The sequence below is a fragment of the Lepidochelys kempii genome, chromosome 8 (genome assembly GCF_965140265.1).
Source record: "Lepidochelys kempii isolate rLepKem1 chromosome 8, rLepKem1.hap2, whole genome shotgun sequence".
Taxonomy (NCBI): Eukaryota; Metazoa; Chordata; order Testudines; family Cheloniidae; genus Lepidochelys; species Lepidochelys kempii.
In genome coordinates this window covers 24,330,619-24,345,355 of record NC_133263.1, presented here as the reverse complement: position 1 = coordinate 24,345,355, position 14,737 = coordinate 24,330,619, and the positions used below count along the sequence as shown (strand labels likewise).

The window sequence follows — 14,737 nt, the reverse complement described above, 5'->3', positions numbered from 1 at the left end:
CCAGCAACAGGAAAAATATAAAACCCTGACCTAAGGTTTTAGGCTAAAAGGTCTGTTCACCTTTAAATGTAGAATGCAGAGGGAAGAGGACTGTATGAAAGTTTCACTATTCCATTATATGTGGAAGGGAAAGCAAGGCTATTAATAGCTTTCTGAATCAGAGCACACTTTTAACCAGACTGGGAAGAAAGACTAAAAAAAGCATTTAGAAACTCTCCTTGATGGACTCTGCTGGGAACAGGAATGTAATCATTCATTCAAAGAGAGTTTCTGTCCTATAGAGAATGTTTCTTTCTCTTTAGAAAAAAGTGAGAGTTTACCCTACCTCAAATACATTGACTTGTGCACTGCAGGAGAAGCAGGACCAGCTAACTTTCAAATATTGTATTTTAAGCATCATTCCACTAGTTCAGTGAGTGGAAATGGAGGTTGAAAAAAAGCAAAAAAACTGTTCCTGTCATATTTTCAAAATGCATGTATTTGCATGTTGACCAGTTTTTATAATCAAGTCAATAATTGCACCCACAAACCTGATCTATGTGTGAAAAGCTTAGCCAAGGAAAATGTCTGGTCTAATGGTTCAAGCCTGGGATTAGGAATCAGGAAGTCAGATCAGTTTCATTTACAGTTCTGCCCTGGCCTTGCCGTGTAACGCTGAAGAAGTCAGTTAACCTCTTTGTCTGTTTCCCCATCTGAAGGTGGGATTTCTAGAAATGTGAAGTATATTTTTTAAATGTGAATTTTGGGGAGTGCCTACATCACGTGTGTATTTTCACGTGTCCTTTGAAAGCTTGTCCCTTAAACATAACGCTGGAAGTGGCAAGTGTGGGCAAGGGAAAATGTTAATAGACCTCCATTTTTGTGTTTTGTGAGGAATTATTCTTGCCTGTTCTGTCATAGAGTGTGCCTGTGAGTATTTGAAAAGTGAAATCTCATGCACCCCTGACAGTCCTGAGAGAGGTTAATTTCAGGGCTGCTAAGTTACAGATAACTTTACTAGGGAGGTTCAGCTGGGGTGGGGGGTGGAATTCTTTCCTCTGTCTACTGTGGTACTAGTTTCCATTCTCAACTGTATTCTCTTACCTTCTGGACAATAGTTGTGAAGAGTAGTTAAAAAGTAAATTAACTGAGAATTAGTACAGCAGTTTGCAGAGTAACTTGTGTTTGTCCAAGAGTGTCTCTGAGTTTCTCTGTTAGCAGACAAATAGTGAAAGTTAACATGTGAGGCATAGTCACAGTAAATGATCACTTATTCAAAATAAGATAAGATTCATATGCCCAAAACTTTCTCAGGCTGATGGATAGCTACAAGCTCTCAGAAAATAATAAATTCTCTGGCTTCCGGGGGTGTTCATAATCAAAGCAGCTTTAATGACTGCATCTACTAAAAGGGACAATAATCATATTTCTTAAGCTAACAATTCTCACGAAGCAATGAAGATCATATTAAATGACAATACCCAAACAAAACACTGTGAGCCTTATTCTGATCTCTTAGAAAACAGAAGTTATGCCATTGTGCCTCTTCGGGTAGTTTGCAAATGAAGGCTGCCTGTCTCTGGTTTAATTTTACAGTCATTATTCCATCCCTGGACAGTCAGAGAGAGACTGTATACCTGTACTAGGTTTTGTCTATGGAGTGAAAAGTTTTATGTTTAATATAATATACAATATATAATTAATATAGTTCCTCTTTTGTTTAACAATTCATAGTGATACACTTACAAGTATATCTCTGCTCAATTATCAAAAGACCAGCACAACTCCAAAGTATTCATTAAGAGCCTGATTCAAAGTCAATTGGTTCCTAAACCTACAAAGACATATACATGTGTTCAATGTTATATGCTATGAATAGTCTCATGGGACTTAATCCATAAAATTAAATATATAAATAAGACTTTTGGGGATTGGAGCTAGGAGTCTTTCTTGTTGTTTTAGTCCCCTTAATGAAAGCTAACAGGGTCACATCGTTTTTCATGTAGAAAAGAATGCCAAAAAGGCTGAGTGTATTTTTAGGAAGCGTTACAGGAACTGATTCTGAATTGACACATTCCTTGTTACACCACTGAATTCAGCAGAGACCATGGGATAAAACGTTAACACATAATTTGGCTCAGATTCCATGTTTTAGAATTTCCTGTGTTCTAGAACACAAAGACTTGTAGACCTCCTTGAGTATATGTTTCATAAATTGTAGACAGACTTTAAACAGCAGTGTTAAAAAGAGTTAAAATTTTAATAGGCCCTCAAATTCATTTCGATAACATTTGGTAATACCCAAGTCTACCTTTATTCCAATCCCTATTGTTAAGAGTGTATGTAGGCTTTTCTTCTCTATATACACATAAATAAATGACCTGTGAAAATACAAAGCTGAAGTTTCTGTGCGCAAGTGGTGCCACAAAGTATAAGCTGTGTTTGTCGTATATGCCTACGTATATAGTCTGTTGCGTTGCAAATAATGATTCTGTTTTTAATATTGCAGGACTATACTTTGACAATGTACTTTCAGCAAGCGTGGAGGGATAAGAGGCTGTCGTATAATGTAATACCTTTAAATCTTACACTGGACAATAGAGTAGCTGATCAGCTTTGGGTTCCTGATACCTACTTCTTGAATGACAAGAAATCATTTGTACATGGGGTCACTGTGAAGAACAGAATGATTCGTTTGCATCCAGATGGAACAGTCCTCTATGGTCTCAGGTCAGTGACATCCATTTTTAACTACATTTTTAAATCAGTTTCAAACAGAAAGGTACTGTACGTAGATCTTCACTACCCATCTGTCTCAACTGCTGACATAGTGCAAACAATGTCATCTTCTTAAATGTTTTAATAACAGATAAGACTATAAAAGCCTTTTTGGATAAACTTTGAGGATTAAGTGTCACGTTTAATAATGTTCTAAGATGTTTGTTTTAATAACATATAAAGTTATACAAGCTTTTTTCAATAAACTTTCTGGATTAAGTGTAATTTTCAGTAGTGCTTCCTTAAAGGATTTGAAATAGAAAATATCAAGTGGAGGTTGGGGGGGGGGGAAAGGGGGTAAATTCATTGTGTTAAAACAATCCAGGTGCTACATTTTATAAATCATTTTTGGGATGAGCTGCTAGGAATGGGCTGCACTTTCTTTTGCTGGTAGAGAATTTTCTCCATTTTCCTGAGGTGCAGCTGGACTTTGAAATATTTCTTCTGTGTCTTTTACGTTGTTATATGTGATGTTAGGTGGATATGCTGCTAAATGTGTCCTCAGTGGTATCATGGTAAAGCAGTGGAACAGTCTAACTGTACTAGAGGAAAGCTCAACAATTCTTTTTTCATGGCTTGTATAGAAAACAGTTCCTGAAAATGGCAATTTAAAACTACAAAGCTGGTAATGACCTGAAATGATTGGAGTGTTCCTGCATTACAGTGTGACAAACTTCCTACTCAGATCTCTCAGATGTTGCCCTGCCCTCAGCATGTACTGAACTAAAACAGATGGAGTTTAACTTTGTTTCTACAGACACCTTGGGTTCTTGTTCTGAATCTTTCCTCCCTCCCCGCTTAGCCCAGAGTGTTAGTGATGAAAAGTAGTTACTATCTAAGGAGTATTCAGAGCCCTGTGTGAAGTAAGTTCCTATGTTCACATCACAAATGCCTCTAATTATTGGCGCTCTTGTTGTCAGTCTCAGCAAAGACATCCAGGATTCAATCGATCTGGAGATTCAATTACCTGTTTGTGGTGGCCTCCCAGATATTGCTTTCGAGGCACATTGGACAATGTGGGGACTTGTATAATCCATGTTGTCTTTTCTGTACTTTGTTGATAAATGAAAGGATTCAGTCTTAATTACTGTGAATTTGTCTTTGTTTAATTAATAGAAACAAACAAAACCAAAAAACCCCTACCACCACCAAAAAGCCTCTTTGGATCTGGATCTAAGAAGGGAAAGGAATCAATATAGACAGCTGTTGTGTGGGTACAGTTGTGCTGACTACTTACAAGTGATATAGGTGGTTTGTGGTGGTTGCTTTATGAACATTGTAGTTAGCATCCATCCTGGTATTGTGCAACAAAATTTAAATTGCTCTTGGCACTCATTACTGGTATCCAATTCCTTTGTTTTCTTATGAATGATGTCATGTTCAGTCTGGACATGTTTGACTGTAGCAGGTCAGAACGAGTGGTTTTGATTAACAATATTTATTATTTACATACTATATGCTGATCTGCATAATGTGCCACACTATCCTGTTCTTGCCCCCAAACACAGTATAGGTTGTGTTCATTGTAACAGCAATGCTTCAAGGAACAGATTTAATCTTCAGAAGTTTGGGAGGTGGAGTGGGAAGAGCATGTTACACAAATTGGAGGCTGCTTCAGCTGCCTTTGGTGGCTTGAAAGAAGGATGGCCAAGCTGACATGGCATGATGTGAAGTAGCCAAGGTTGGAAAGCCTCTTACGTGTTTGTTTAAAGTGGACTAAACACACACCTGTTTTCAGAGAATAATATGTGGATTCCCAAAAGAGAGCAAAGGGATGAGGATGGAACTAGAGAAGCAGGATATGATATTAAAAGGAAAGGGGAGCAGAGACAAGCTGAAGCTGGACTGGTGGTTAGATGGCAGCCTGTCAGAGTTCAGGGAACAATCAAAGTCCTTTGCTTTTTTTGCTTGGAGTGCTGCAGAGGCAATGCACTCAGCCACTTGCTTGAACTTGGCTTGTATTAACCATTTCAGGCTGACTGAAGGAGCAGCATGAATGGGTTCCAGGTGGAAGGTCAATGCCATGCTTGCTTATGAGTGATTGGGAGTAACTGGAAAAAATAAGAGGATCGGAGGAAATGCCTCTCACCCACAAAAATAAAGGATGTAGAGAAGAAAAAGTAGGATAGAGAGAGAAATGCAAGTGAGAGCTGGAAAAACACTGCCTGAAATAAGGGTATGGGGGAGTTGATAAACTTACAAAGTAAATACATACAGGATAAACAATACATAAAAGAAAAATTGAATAAGAGTCCAGTGAATGTATAGATTTCCAAGAGGGTGTGTGAGGTGGCAGGGGAAAAGAGTAAGTGTATTGATGCTTTGGGGGGAGCTTGAACTTAGAACAGATAGATGGTGAATTTCCATTTGTTGTCAGCTTATAGCTATCATGACTAGGAGTGTGCACCTAACTTATTTGTTCTGTACAGATATGCTGCTAAAAAAAGAAGTGGTGTGTACCTGTTTACTTTTACTGTTTACTCTGAACTTGAATGTATGCAAAAATAGCTTGCCACTTGAATATATGCAAAAGTAGCTCCACATCTGCTTAGAAGTATCTACTGTAAGTGTCCTGGCCTGAAAAATATTGGGGGCATTTATGTTCCTTCCCCCCCGCCTTCATATGCTGGCTGATATTAGGTATGCAAGTGACCCTTGAAATGTGGCTTTTAGTAGTATAAAACTTGTTAGGTTTGCTGAGCTAACTCACTGATCTATCTGATCTCCAGATCTCTCTGTGCATTACTGTTCTTGAAAGTAACTCTGTTGGCCCTGAAAATAGTTTAAAGATTTCCCCCTGAAAATGAAGGCAATTAGTTAGGTGCTTTTAAGAGCCTAACTTCAGAGGCCCAAGTTTTGAAAATTTTGGCTTCACTGACTTTCCCAAAGCCATATAATTAGCGAGTAACAGAATTGGGATTAGGCTCCAACTTCTCTTGGCTCCCAAGCTCCATGCTTAGTTCACTACATGTCACTGTCTCTTGTACTACAGTTTCAAAGTAAAGATTAGTATTTTACAAATATAAAGAATCATTATTCTAGCTACCACAAAAAGTGATCCCAATGAGATATGTGTGTCGATAACAGAAGTGTGACCTGCATGAAATTATACTTTAGCTTTGGGGGAATGTGCGTTTGTAGCTGCAATGGCATATCATTTCTAATGCAACATGAACTTGTTGAGGCAGTTCCATGAAATCTTTTAAAGTTCAGTCCTGGTTTTTGCTGACAGAAATCAAAGCAATTTATTTCACGTCTGGAACTTTAATGCAGACCAGGTATTGCCTTGTGAACTCTAGAGGAATAATTTGTCATGGGTAAATTCAGGGAATTTAATTGGAATTATGTTGTCTGATATTCAGGTTCAATTATGCCACCCAAAAGTCTCTAAATGCTCGCACATTATAGTTAGTTAGTAATATCCCTGCTGTGTTTTGTGCATGAGAACAAACTAAGATTATGCTTTGGAATCACGGTGGGTATTGTGTTACTAGGTAGTAATTTTTTTGTTGTTTTGGTGCTTTGTTGTTGGGGTTCTTTGGTGTTTGGGAGTGTTATAAAATCAGAGAGGTTTTTGGTTCTTGGAAATAAAAAACATCAAAAACAAAAAATACAAGGAGGATAAAACTTCTTGCTATGCAACAATGAAAGTCTAGTAAATTTGTGTCTTCCCCTGGAAAAACACATTCAGTATTTAATATTCTAGGGTTGCAAAACCCATAATTAAGGCTGTACCACAGTTTACAGTTTAACAGGATTGTCATAAATATAAAGGGAAGGGTAACAACCTTCCTGTATACAGTACTATAAACTCCCTCCTGGCCAGAGGCACAAAATCCTTTTACCTGTAAAGGGTTAAGAAGCTCAGGTAGCCTGGCTGGCACCTGACCAAAAGGACCAATAAGGGGACAAGATACTTTCAAGTCTGGGGAGGAAGGTTTTGGTCTGTCTGTTCTGTGTGCTTGCCAGACACAGATCAAGGAAGCAAGCAATCCAACTCCATTAGAATTAGTAAGTACTAGCAAGGGAATGCGTGAGTTTATTTTTGTTTTGGCTTGTGATTTTCTCTGTGCTGAGAGGAGGGTGTATTCCTGGTTTTCTCTTTGTAACTTTAAAGTTTGGCCCAGAGGGAAATCCTCTGTGTTTTTGAATCTGATTTCCCTGTAAGATTATCTTCCATTCTAATTTTACAGAGGTGCTTCTTTTACCTTTTTCTTTTTAATAAAGTTCTGTTTCTTTTAGAATCTGATTGGGTTTTTTTTTTAGTGTCCTAAAAAAACCCAAGGTTGGTCTGTGCTCATCTTGTTTATTCTCAAGCCTCCCCAGGAAAGGGGGTGTTAGGGCTTGGGGGGATATTAAGGGGGAAGAGGAACTCCAAGTGGGCCTTTCCCTAAGTTTGTCTAAATCACTTGGTGATGGCAGAGTTACCTGATCCAAGGTACAAAGGAGAATTTGTGCCTTGGGGAGTTTTTAACCTAAGCTGGTAAAAATAAGTTTAGGGGGTCTTTCATGTGGGTCCCCATGTCTGTACCCGAGAGTTCAGAGTGGGGAGGGAACCCTGACAAGGATTCTTAAACCTTCATATGGTTTTGCAACCCTAGAATATTCTACAAAGCAATGATAAACTAAACATAAGATTTGACTTTTTCAAGGTTTCTGACTTTTTCTTGGCTTTTTCTGAAAAGCACCTTTTTTTGAGGAAAACTTAAAAAAAAATTCTTTGAAAATGAACATTTCCTGAAATGTCCATTTTGGCAAACCTTCTTTGTTTAAAAAAAAATTGAATGAAAATTTGACCAACTCTAATAATGTATCTCTGTCACACCAGCTTCATGTTAGTGTAACTCTATTGCCTTGGGTAAAATTAGTTCTCATTTACATTGGGACTAGAGTAAAATCATGTCTCTTGTACTTGATAGTGTGATCAACAGTATTTTGTTTATCTTTACTTGTTAACTTAGGCCCAGAATCTTCATAGATTCTAAGGCCGGAAAGGACCATTGTCATCATCTAGTCTGATATCCTGTGTAGAACTTCCCCAAAATAATTCCTAGAGCAGATCTTTTAGAAAAACATTGAATTTTGATTTAAAAATTCTCTGTGATAGAGAATCCACCACGGCCCTTAATATATTGTTCCAATAATTACTCTCACTGTTCATAAAATTGTATGTCTTATTTCTAGTCTAAATTTGTCTAGCCTAAATTTCCAGCCATTGGATCATGTTATACCTTTCTCTGCTAGATTGAAGAGCCCATTAGGAAATATTTGTTCTGCATGCAAACTACGGCCCACGAGCCGTTTTAACCCAGCCCGCGAGCTCCTGCTAGGGAGTGGGGTCTGGGGCTTGCCCTGCACTGGAGCTCCAGCTGGGGTGCAGGGTCGGGGGCTGCACCACCCAGCTCCTGGAAACCATGGCATGTCCCCGCTCTGGCGCTCCAGCCGAGGCACCATGGCCCCGCTCCAGCTCCTTCATGCTCCTATGGCCCCACTCCAATGGCCCCCTCCGGTGCTCCAATGGGAGCTGCAGGGGCGGTGCTTGCGGATGGGGCAGCGCGCAGAGTCACCTGTCCGTGTCTCCACGTAGGAGCTGGAGAATGGACATGCTGCTGCTTCCAGGAGCCGCTTGAGGTAAGCGACTGCTTGGACTCTGCACCCCGAGCCTCTCCCCACGCCCCAACCCCCTGCCTCAGCCCTGATCTCCCTCCTGCTCTCCGAACCCCTCTATCCTAGCTGGAGGACCTTCCTGCACCCCAAACTCCTCATCCCTACCTCCACCCAAGAGCCGCACACCCCAGCTGGAGCCCTCACCCCCCACACCGCACTCCCCCATCCCATCCCCGAGTCCCCTCCCACACCCTGAACTCCTCATTTCTGGCCCCACCCCAGAGCCTGCACCCCCAACCAGAGCCCTCACCTCCTCCCGAACCCCAATTTTGTGAGCATTCATAGCCCGCCATACGATTTCTATTCCCAGATGTGGTCCTCGGGCCAAAACGTTTGCCCACCCCTGTTATAAACTGTAATGAAGGCACCCCCTTAACCTTCTCTTTGTTAAACTAAATAGATTGAGCTCCTTGAATCTTTACTATAAGGCATGTTTTTCTAATCCTTTAATTGTTCTCATGGCTTTCTCTAAACTTTTTCCAATTTATCAATATTCTTGAATTGTGGACATCAGAACTGGACACAGTATTCCAACAGCAGTTGCACCAGTACCAAACACAGAGGTAAAATAACTTCTCTACCTCTACTTCAGACTCTCTTTTTACGCATCCCAGGATTGCATCAGTTCTTTTGGCCACAGCATCAGACTGGGAGCTTATATTCAGCTGATTATCCACCATAGAATCATCGGGTTAGAAGGTTTTGCAAGGGTCATTTAGTCTAACCCCCTGCCAAGATGCAGGATTTGTTGTTTCGAAACCATCTAAGAGAGACTCCCTGCCTACCCCTGCCCCACGCTGCTCCTGGAAGTGGCCAGCGTAGCCCCATGGCCCGGGGAGCAGGGATCTCCCACCGTGTGCTGCTCCTGCCTGCAAGCACCGTCCCCATAGCTCCCATTGGCTGGGAGAGTTGTGGGAGCGGTGCTTGCAGAAAGGGGCAGTGCACAGAGCCATGTGCCACCCGCCCTCCCCAGGGGCTGCATGGGTGTGTTGGCCCCTTCCAGGAGCAGTGTGGGGCCCAGGAAGGCAGGGAGCCTTCCTTAGCCTCACTGTACCTGCCAGGGAGCTGCTGGAGGTAAGTGCTGCCCGCGGGCAGGCCGCACTCCATCCCTGAGTCCCCTCCCAGAGCCAGCACCCTGTACCCCTTCTGCACCCTGAGCTCCCTACTGAACCCCAAGCCCCAGCCCTGACCCCCCTCCCAGAGCCAGCACCCTGTACCTTTCCTGTACCCCGAACCCCCTACTGAACCCCAAGCCTCAGCCCTGACCTCCTCCCAGAGCCAGCACCCCATACCCCTCCTGCACCCCCAACCATCGGCCCCAGCCCTGACCCCCCCTTCCAGAGCCAACATTCTGTATCCCCTCCTGTACCCCAACTGTCTTCCCCAGCCCGGATTCCACTCCTTCATCCATCCTTGCTTTTGACCATGACTCCCAAACGTTTTTCAGAGTCACGGCTTCTCAGGAGTCCTTCATCCTGTAAGTATGGTGTACATTCCTTGTTGTCAGATGTATTTACATTTAGCTGTATTAAAACACATATTGTTGCTTGATCCCAGTTTATCAAGCAATCTAGATCGCTCTGAATCAGTGGCCTGTCCTCTTAATTATTTACCAGCCCCCAATTTTTGTATCCTCTGCAAACTACCGGCGATGATTGTATGTTTCCGTCCTGGTCATTGATAAAAATTTTAAATAACATACGGCCAAGAACCGATCTATGGGGGCCCACTGGAAACGGAGCTGCTCAATGACAATTTCCCATTTACAGTTACATTTTGCAGCTCTTGGCATTGCAATATCAATCTGATTTAGGAACCTAAGTCTCATTTTCAAAAGGGATTTAGGCACCTAGGAGTCTAGATGCCGAATGCCTAAATCCTCCTAAGTTCCTAAATGCCTTTTGAAAATGAGACTTAGGTTCCTAAGTTAGTTGTTTGTTGCAATGTTGAGCACAGCAAGGCCTAAATAAATAGCTTTAAAAATCTGAGCTCTAAAGCTGATATATAGTTTAATCAGATGGAACATTACCAATACTTGGCATTTCTGTAGCACCACTTACTTGATAATCTCCAAGAACTAGATTGTTCTTATTGGATGAAGCCATGTGAAATCCCTATTGGGTAGGGAATGAATGCAGAAAATAGACCACACTTTGAAGCTTGCTGTCTCTCACAAAGTTCTGTGTGGTTAGAAACGTCAGATATCTTTAACAATATGGTACCCAAAATACACTAGGAATGTTGGACAATAATTATTTTGGGCCAAACACTGCAAACTGCATGCAGTCCAGAGTGAAGAGATGCCCTTCGTCTTTGGAGCCAGGAGAAAAGTTTTGCCTCAGGTCTGATACCCAGTGGAAGCGTACCCATTGCTACCCCCTTCAGAGGTGCTTCTTGCTATCCTGAGCTAGTATGGAGGGAATGGGGACAGCTCATGGCCACTCCCTTCCTTCCTCCCTGCCACCTTTGTGGTGGACTGAACCCCTAAGTGTGAACAAAGGCAGCGGCCCCAGTGTGTGCACCTTCCTCAAGTGCAGGAGCTGCACTTGTGGCTGGCCCTCATGCAGCTATGCAAAGGGCAGATAGAGTGAGAGATGAAGGGGAGCTTGCTCAGATATGGTTCCAGATGGAAACAGAAAAGAATAAGAGAAAGAGAGGTCTAGCTTTCTCTCAGTGGATGAACCATACAGAGTCCATATTGCCTTTTAATGTAATAGTCAGCTCAGAGCCTCCAGCCCTTGGAAGACTGCCAGATCAAAGTAATCAGCTCTAATAATAGAGCAGTGCTTAGGCCCACTCATATGAAACAGGGTCCTAATCATGTAGTTCTTAGTGGGGGGTGAGGGGGAGAGAGAACCCCTCCCATTTCAGTCAGCGAACTCAGGTAAAGGCTCTGGGAAATAGGAAACATAACCCTCTCCTCCCTGCTAATAAGAAACACCAATAAAAAATAATAAGAGATAAAGGTAGTTGGGATTATTATTATTTATTACTGTTTTCTAACATCTATGATGTGTTAAGGTCAAGAAGAAAATACAAACATGTAAGGGGTTCACAGACAAAGTTCCTTTTATTTAGGAGTCTTTTTTTTTAATCAATTAAAATGTATATGCAAATCAATTCATACGAGATATTTGGAGGAATACAATAGCTTATGTCATAATTATAAAGGGAAGGGTAAACCCCTTTGAAATCCCTCCTGGCCAGGGGAAAGCTCCTCTCACCTGTAAAGGGTTAAGAAGCTAAAGGTAACCTCGCTGGCACCTGACCAAAATGACCAATGAGGAGACAAGATACTTTCAAAAGCTGGGAGGAGGGAGAGAAACAAAGGGTCTGTGTCTGTCTGTATGCTGGTTTCTGCCAGGGATAGACCAGGAATGGAGCCTTAGAACTTTTAGTAAGTAATCTAGCTAGGTATGTGTTAGATTATGATTTCTTTAAATGGCTGAGAAAAGAATTGTGCTGAATAGAATAACTATTTCTGTCTGTGTATCTTTTTTGTAACTTAAGGTTTTGCCTAGAGGGGTTCTCTATGTTTTTGAATCTAATTACCCTGTAAGATATCTACCATCCTGATTTTACAGGGGGGATTTCTTTATTTCTATTTACTTCTATTTTTTATTAAAAGTCTTCTTGTAAAACACTGAATGCTTTTTCATTGTTCTCAGATCCAAGGGTTTGGGTCTGGGGTCACCTATGCAAATTGGTGAGGCTTTTTACCAAACCTTGTCCAGGAAGTGGGGTGCAAGGTTTTGGGAAGTATTTTGGGGGGAAGGACGCGTCCAAACAGCTCTTCCCCAGTAACCAGTATTAGTTTGGTGGTGGTAGCGGCCAGTCCAAGGATAACGGGTGTAATATTTTGTACCTTGGGGAAGTTTTGACCTAAGCTGGTAAAGATAAGCTTAGGAGGTTTTTCATGCAGGTCCCCACATTTGTACCCTAGAGTTCAGAGTGGGGGAGGAACCTTGACATGGTGGCACAGTGGTGGGATTAACCTGAAATCATTTGAGATCCAGTTGAGATTTTTTGAACTAGAAATACAGATTTTAAAAAGGAAATTTTTTTTTCTTTGGAAAGAAAGTCCAGAAAGCAGCCTTGAAACTGAAAGCAGCTTGGTTTCTCTCTGCTTTGTGGCCAAGCAGAGACAAAAGGGGATTATTTTGTGAATTGCAGGTTTTCTTTGCCTGGAGGCAGGGTACTTAACTCCTGCAGGGAAATTCACAGTCTTCCAACCCAGAGGTTTTTTTTTCTTTTCTTCCTAAAAGTAAATAGGGGGGGTGTGCTCTACCCATTTGCCTGGAGACAAAAGTGGCAGGGCTTTTTTTTTTTTTTTTAGGATTTTGATTTTTTTTGTTTTACAAGGAGCACAGGTTTGAAAAGGAATTTTTTTTTTCTTTGGGCTGGGTAAGCAGGTTTCCAAGTAGTTGGAGGTTTTTTGCTTTAATTTGGGCCCAGAGCAGAGACAAGGGAATTGTCTTTTTCTGTAGGCTGACAATCACTATCAGAGAATAGGTATTCTATTCCAGCACAGCAAAATTTTACAGCCAAGTTTTGTTTGTTTATTTCTAAACCTCGGGTGTAAAGTTAGTTAAAAACAGAGAGGTTAGAATGGCCAAATCCTCGGCTCGACTACAGCTGGAATTAGCCAAATTTCAGGCTGAGGAAAAACAAAGGGAACATGAAAGACAGATAGAACTCATGCAGCTGAAGAAGGAACAAGAAAGGGAGGCAGAACAACACCAAGAGGCTGCCCACAAGAGGGAAATGGAGGCAAGGAAGCATGTGGAGGAGGAGAGGGAAAAAGAGAGGAAGCATGTGGAGGAGGAGGGGGAAAAAGAGAGGAAGCATGTGGAGGAGGAGGGGGAAAAAGAGAGGAAGCATGTGGAGGAGGAGGGGGAAAAAGAGAGGAAGCATGTGGAGGAGGAGGGGGAAAAAGAGAGGAAGCATGTGGAGGAGGAGAAGGAAAAAGAGAGGAAGCATGTGAAGGAGGAGAAGGAAAAAGAGAGGAAGCATGTGGAGGAGATGGAGAGGATAAAGGCCCAGCAGAATATACCAACAAACCCTAGCAATCCTTCTCCAGGTACCACTTCCCATCCCAGAAAGTTCCCCACCTACAAGGCAGGTGATGATACTGAGGCCTTCTTAGAAAACTTCGAAAGGGCCTGCCTTGTGTACAACATCTCTACTGACCAATACATGGTAGAGCTGAGGCCGCAGCTCAGTGGACCCTTAGCTGAGGTGGCAGCTGAAATGCCTAAAGAACACATGAACAAGTATGAACTGTTTAAATCCAAGGCGAGAGTCAGAATGGGGATAACACCCGAGCAGTCTCGTCGGAGGTTCCGAGCCCTAAGGTGGAAACCAGACATGTCATTTACCCGACATGCCTACCACATTGTAAAACATTGGCATGCCTGGATATCAGGAGCAAGTGTTGAATCTCCAGTAAATGTGCCCTTCCTAATGCAAATGGAACAATTCTTAGAGGGTGTTCCTGAGGAAATAGAAAGATACATCCTAGATGGGAAACCCAAAACTGTAATTGAGGCAGGAGAGATTGGAGCCAGATGGGTGGAGGTGGCAGAGAAGAAGAAAACTGGTCGCAGTTGGAGCGGAGACCAGAAGGGACCACCCCAGACCACACCCTATTACCGGGGGCCGCCCAAAGCCCCACCTACCTCCCAAAGAACCCTCCAGACCCCTTATCGTCCCACCACCCTGTTCTCCAGCAACCCACCTCGCCCCAGTGACCCGTCAGCTGGACGATGTTTTAAGTGTAACGAGCTGGGGCATGTAAAGGCCAACTGCCCCAAGAACCCCAACAGATTACAGTTCATTGCACCGGAATCACACCAGAGGTCCACAGGCCCAGATACCTCCCAGATACCCTTGGAGCGGAGGGAAACTGTGAGTGTGGGCGGGAAGAAGGTCACCGCGTGGAGGGACACCGGAGCACAAGTGTCAGCTATCCATGCTTCCTTAGTGAACCCCAATTTAATCAACCCAGAGATCCAAGTGACGATTCAACCCTTCAAGTCCAACTCTTTCAATTTGCCTACAGCCAAGTTGCCTGTCCAGTACAAGGGCTGGTCAGGAATGTGGACTTTTGCAGTCTATGATGATTATCCCATCCCCATGCTGTTGGGGGAAGACTTGGCCAATCATGTGAAGCAGGCCAAGAGGGTGGGAATGGTCACCCGCAGCCAGGCTAAACAAGCCGTGAGGCCTAGCTCTGTTCCGGAAACTTCTATCAGGACCCAGTCAGAGGTGATGGACCTGGACCCCAGGCCAATGTCTGCAACAGCAGTAGTGG

General features: G+C 42.7%; 1 protein-coding gene across 10 annotated transcripts in view; it reads left to right on the top strand.

Annotated features, from left to right (window-relative positions):
- Positions 1-14,737, top strand: part of GABRB2 (gamma-aminobutyric acid type A receptor subunit beta2) — a 308,782-nt gene that overhangs the window by 139,093 nt on the left and 154,952 nt on the right. For all 10 annotated transcript variants that reach the window (XM_073355894.1, XM_073355893.1, XM_073355895.1 and 7 more), the window contains one exon: positions 2,489-2,709. In XM_073355894.1, coding sequence (XP_073211995.1) covers positions 2,489-2,709 — 221 coding nt within the window. The remainder of the gene's footprint in view (positions 1-2,488; positions 2,710-14,737) is intronic.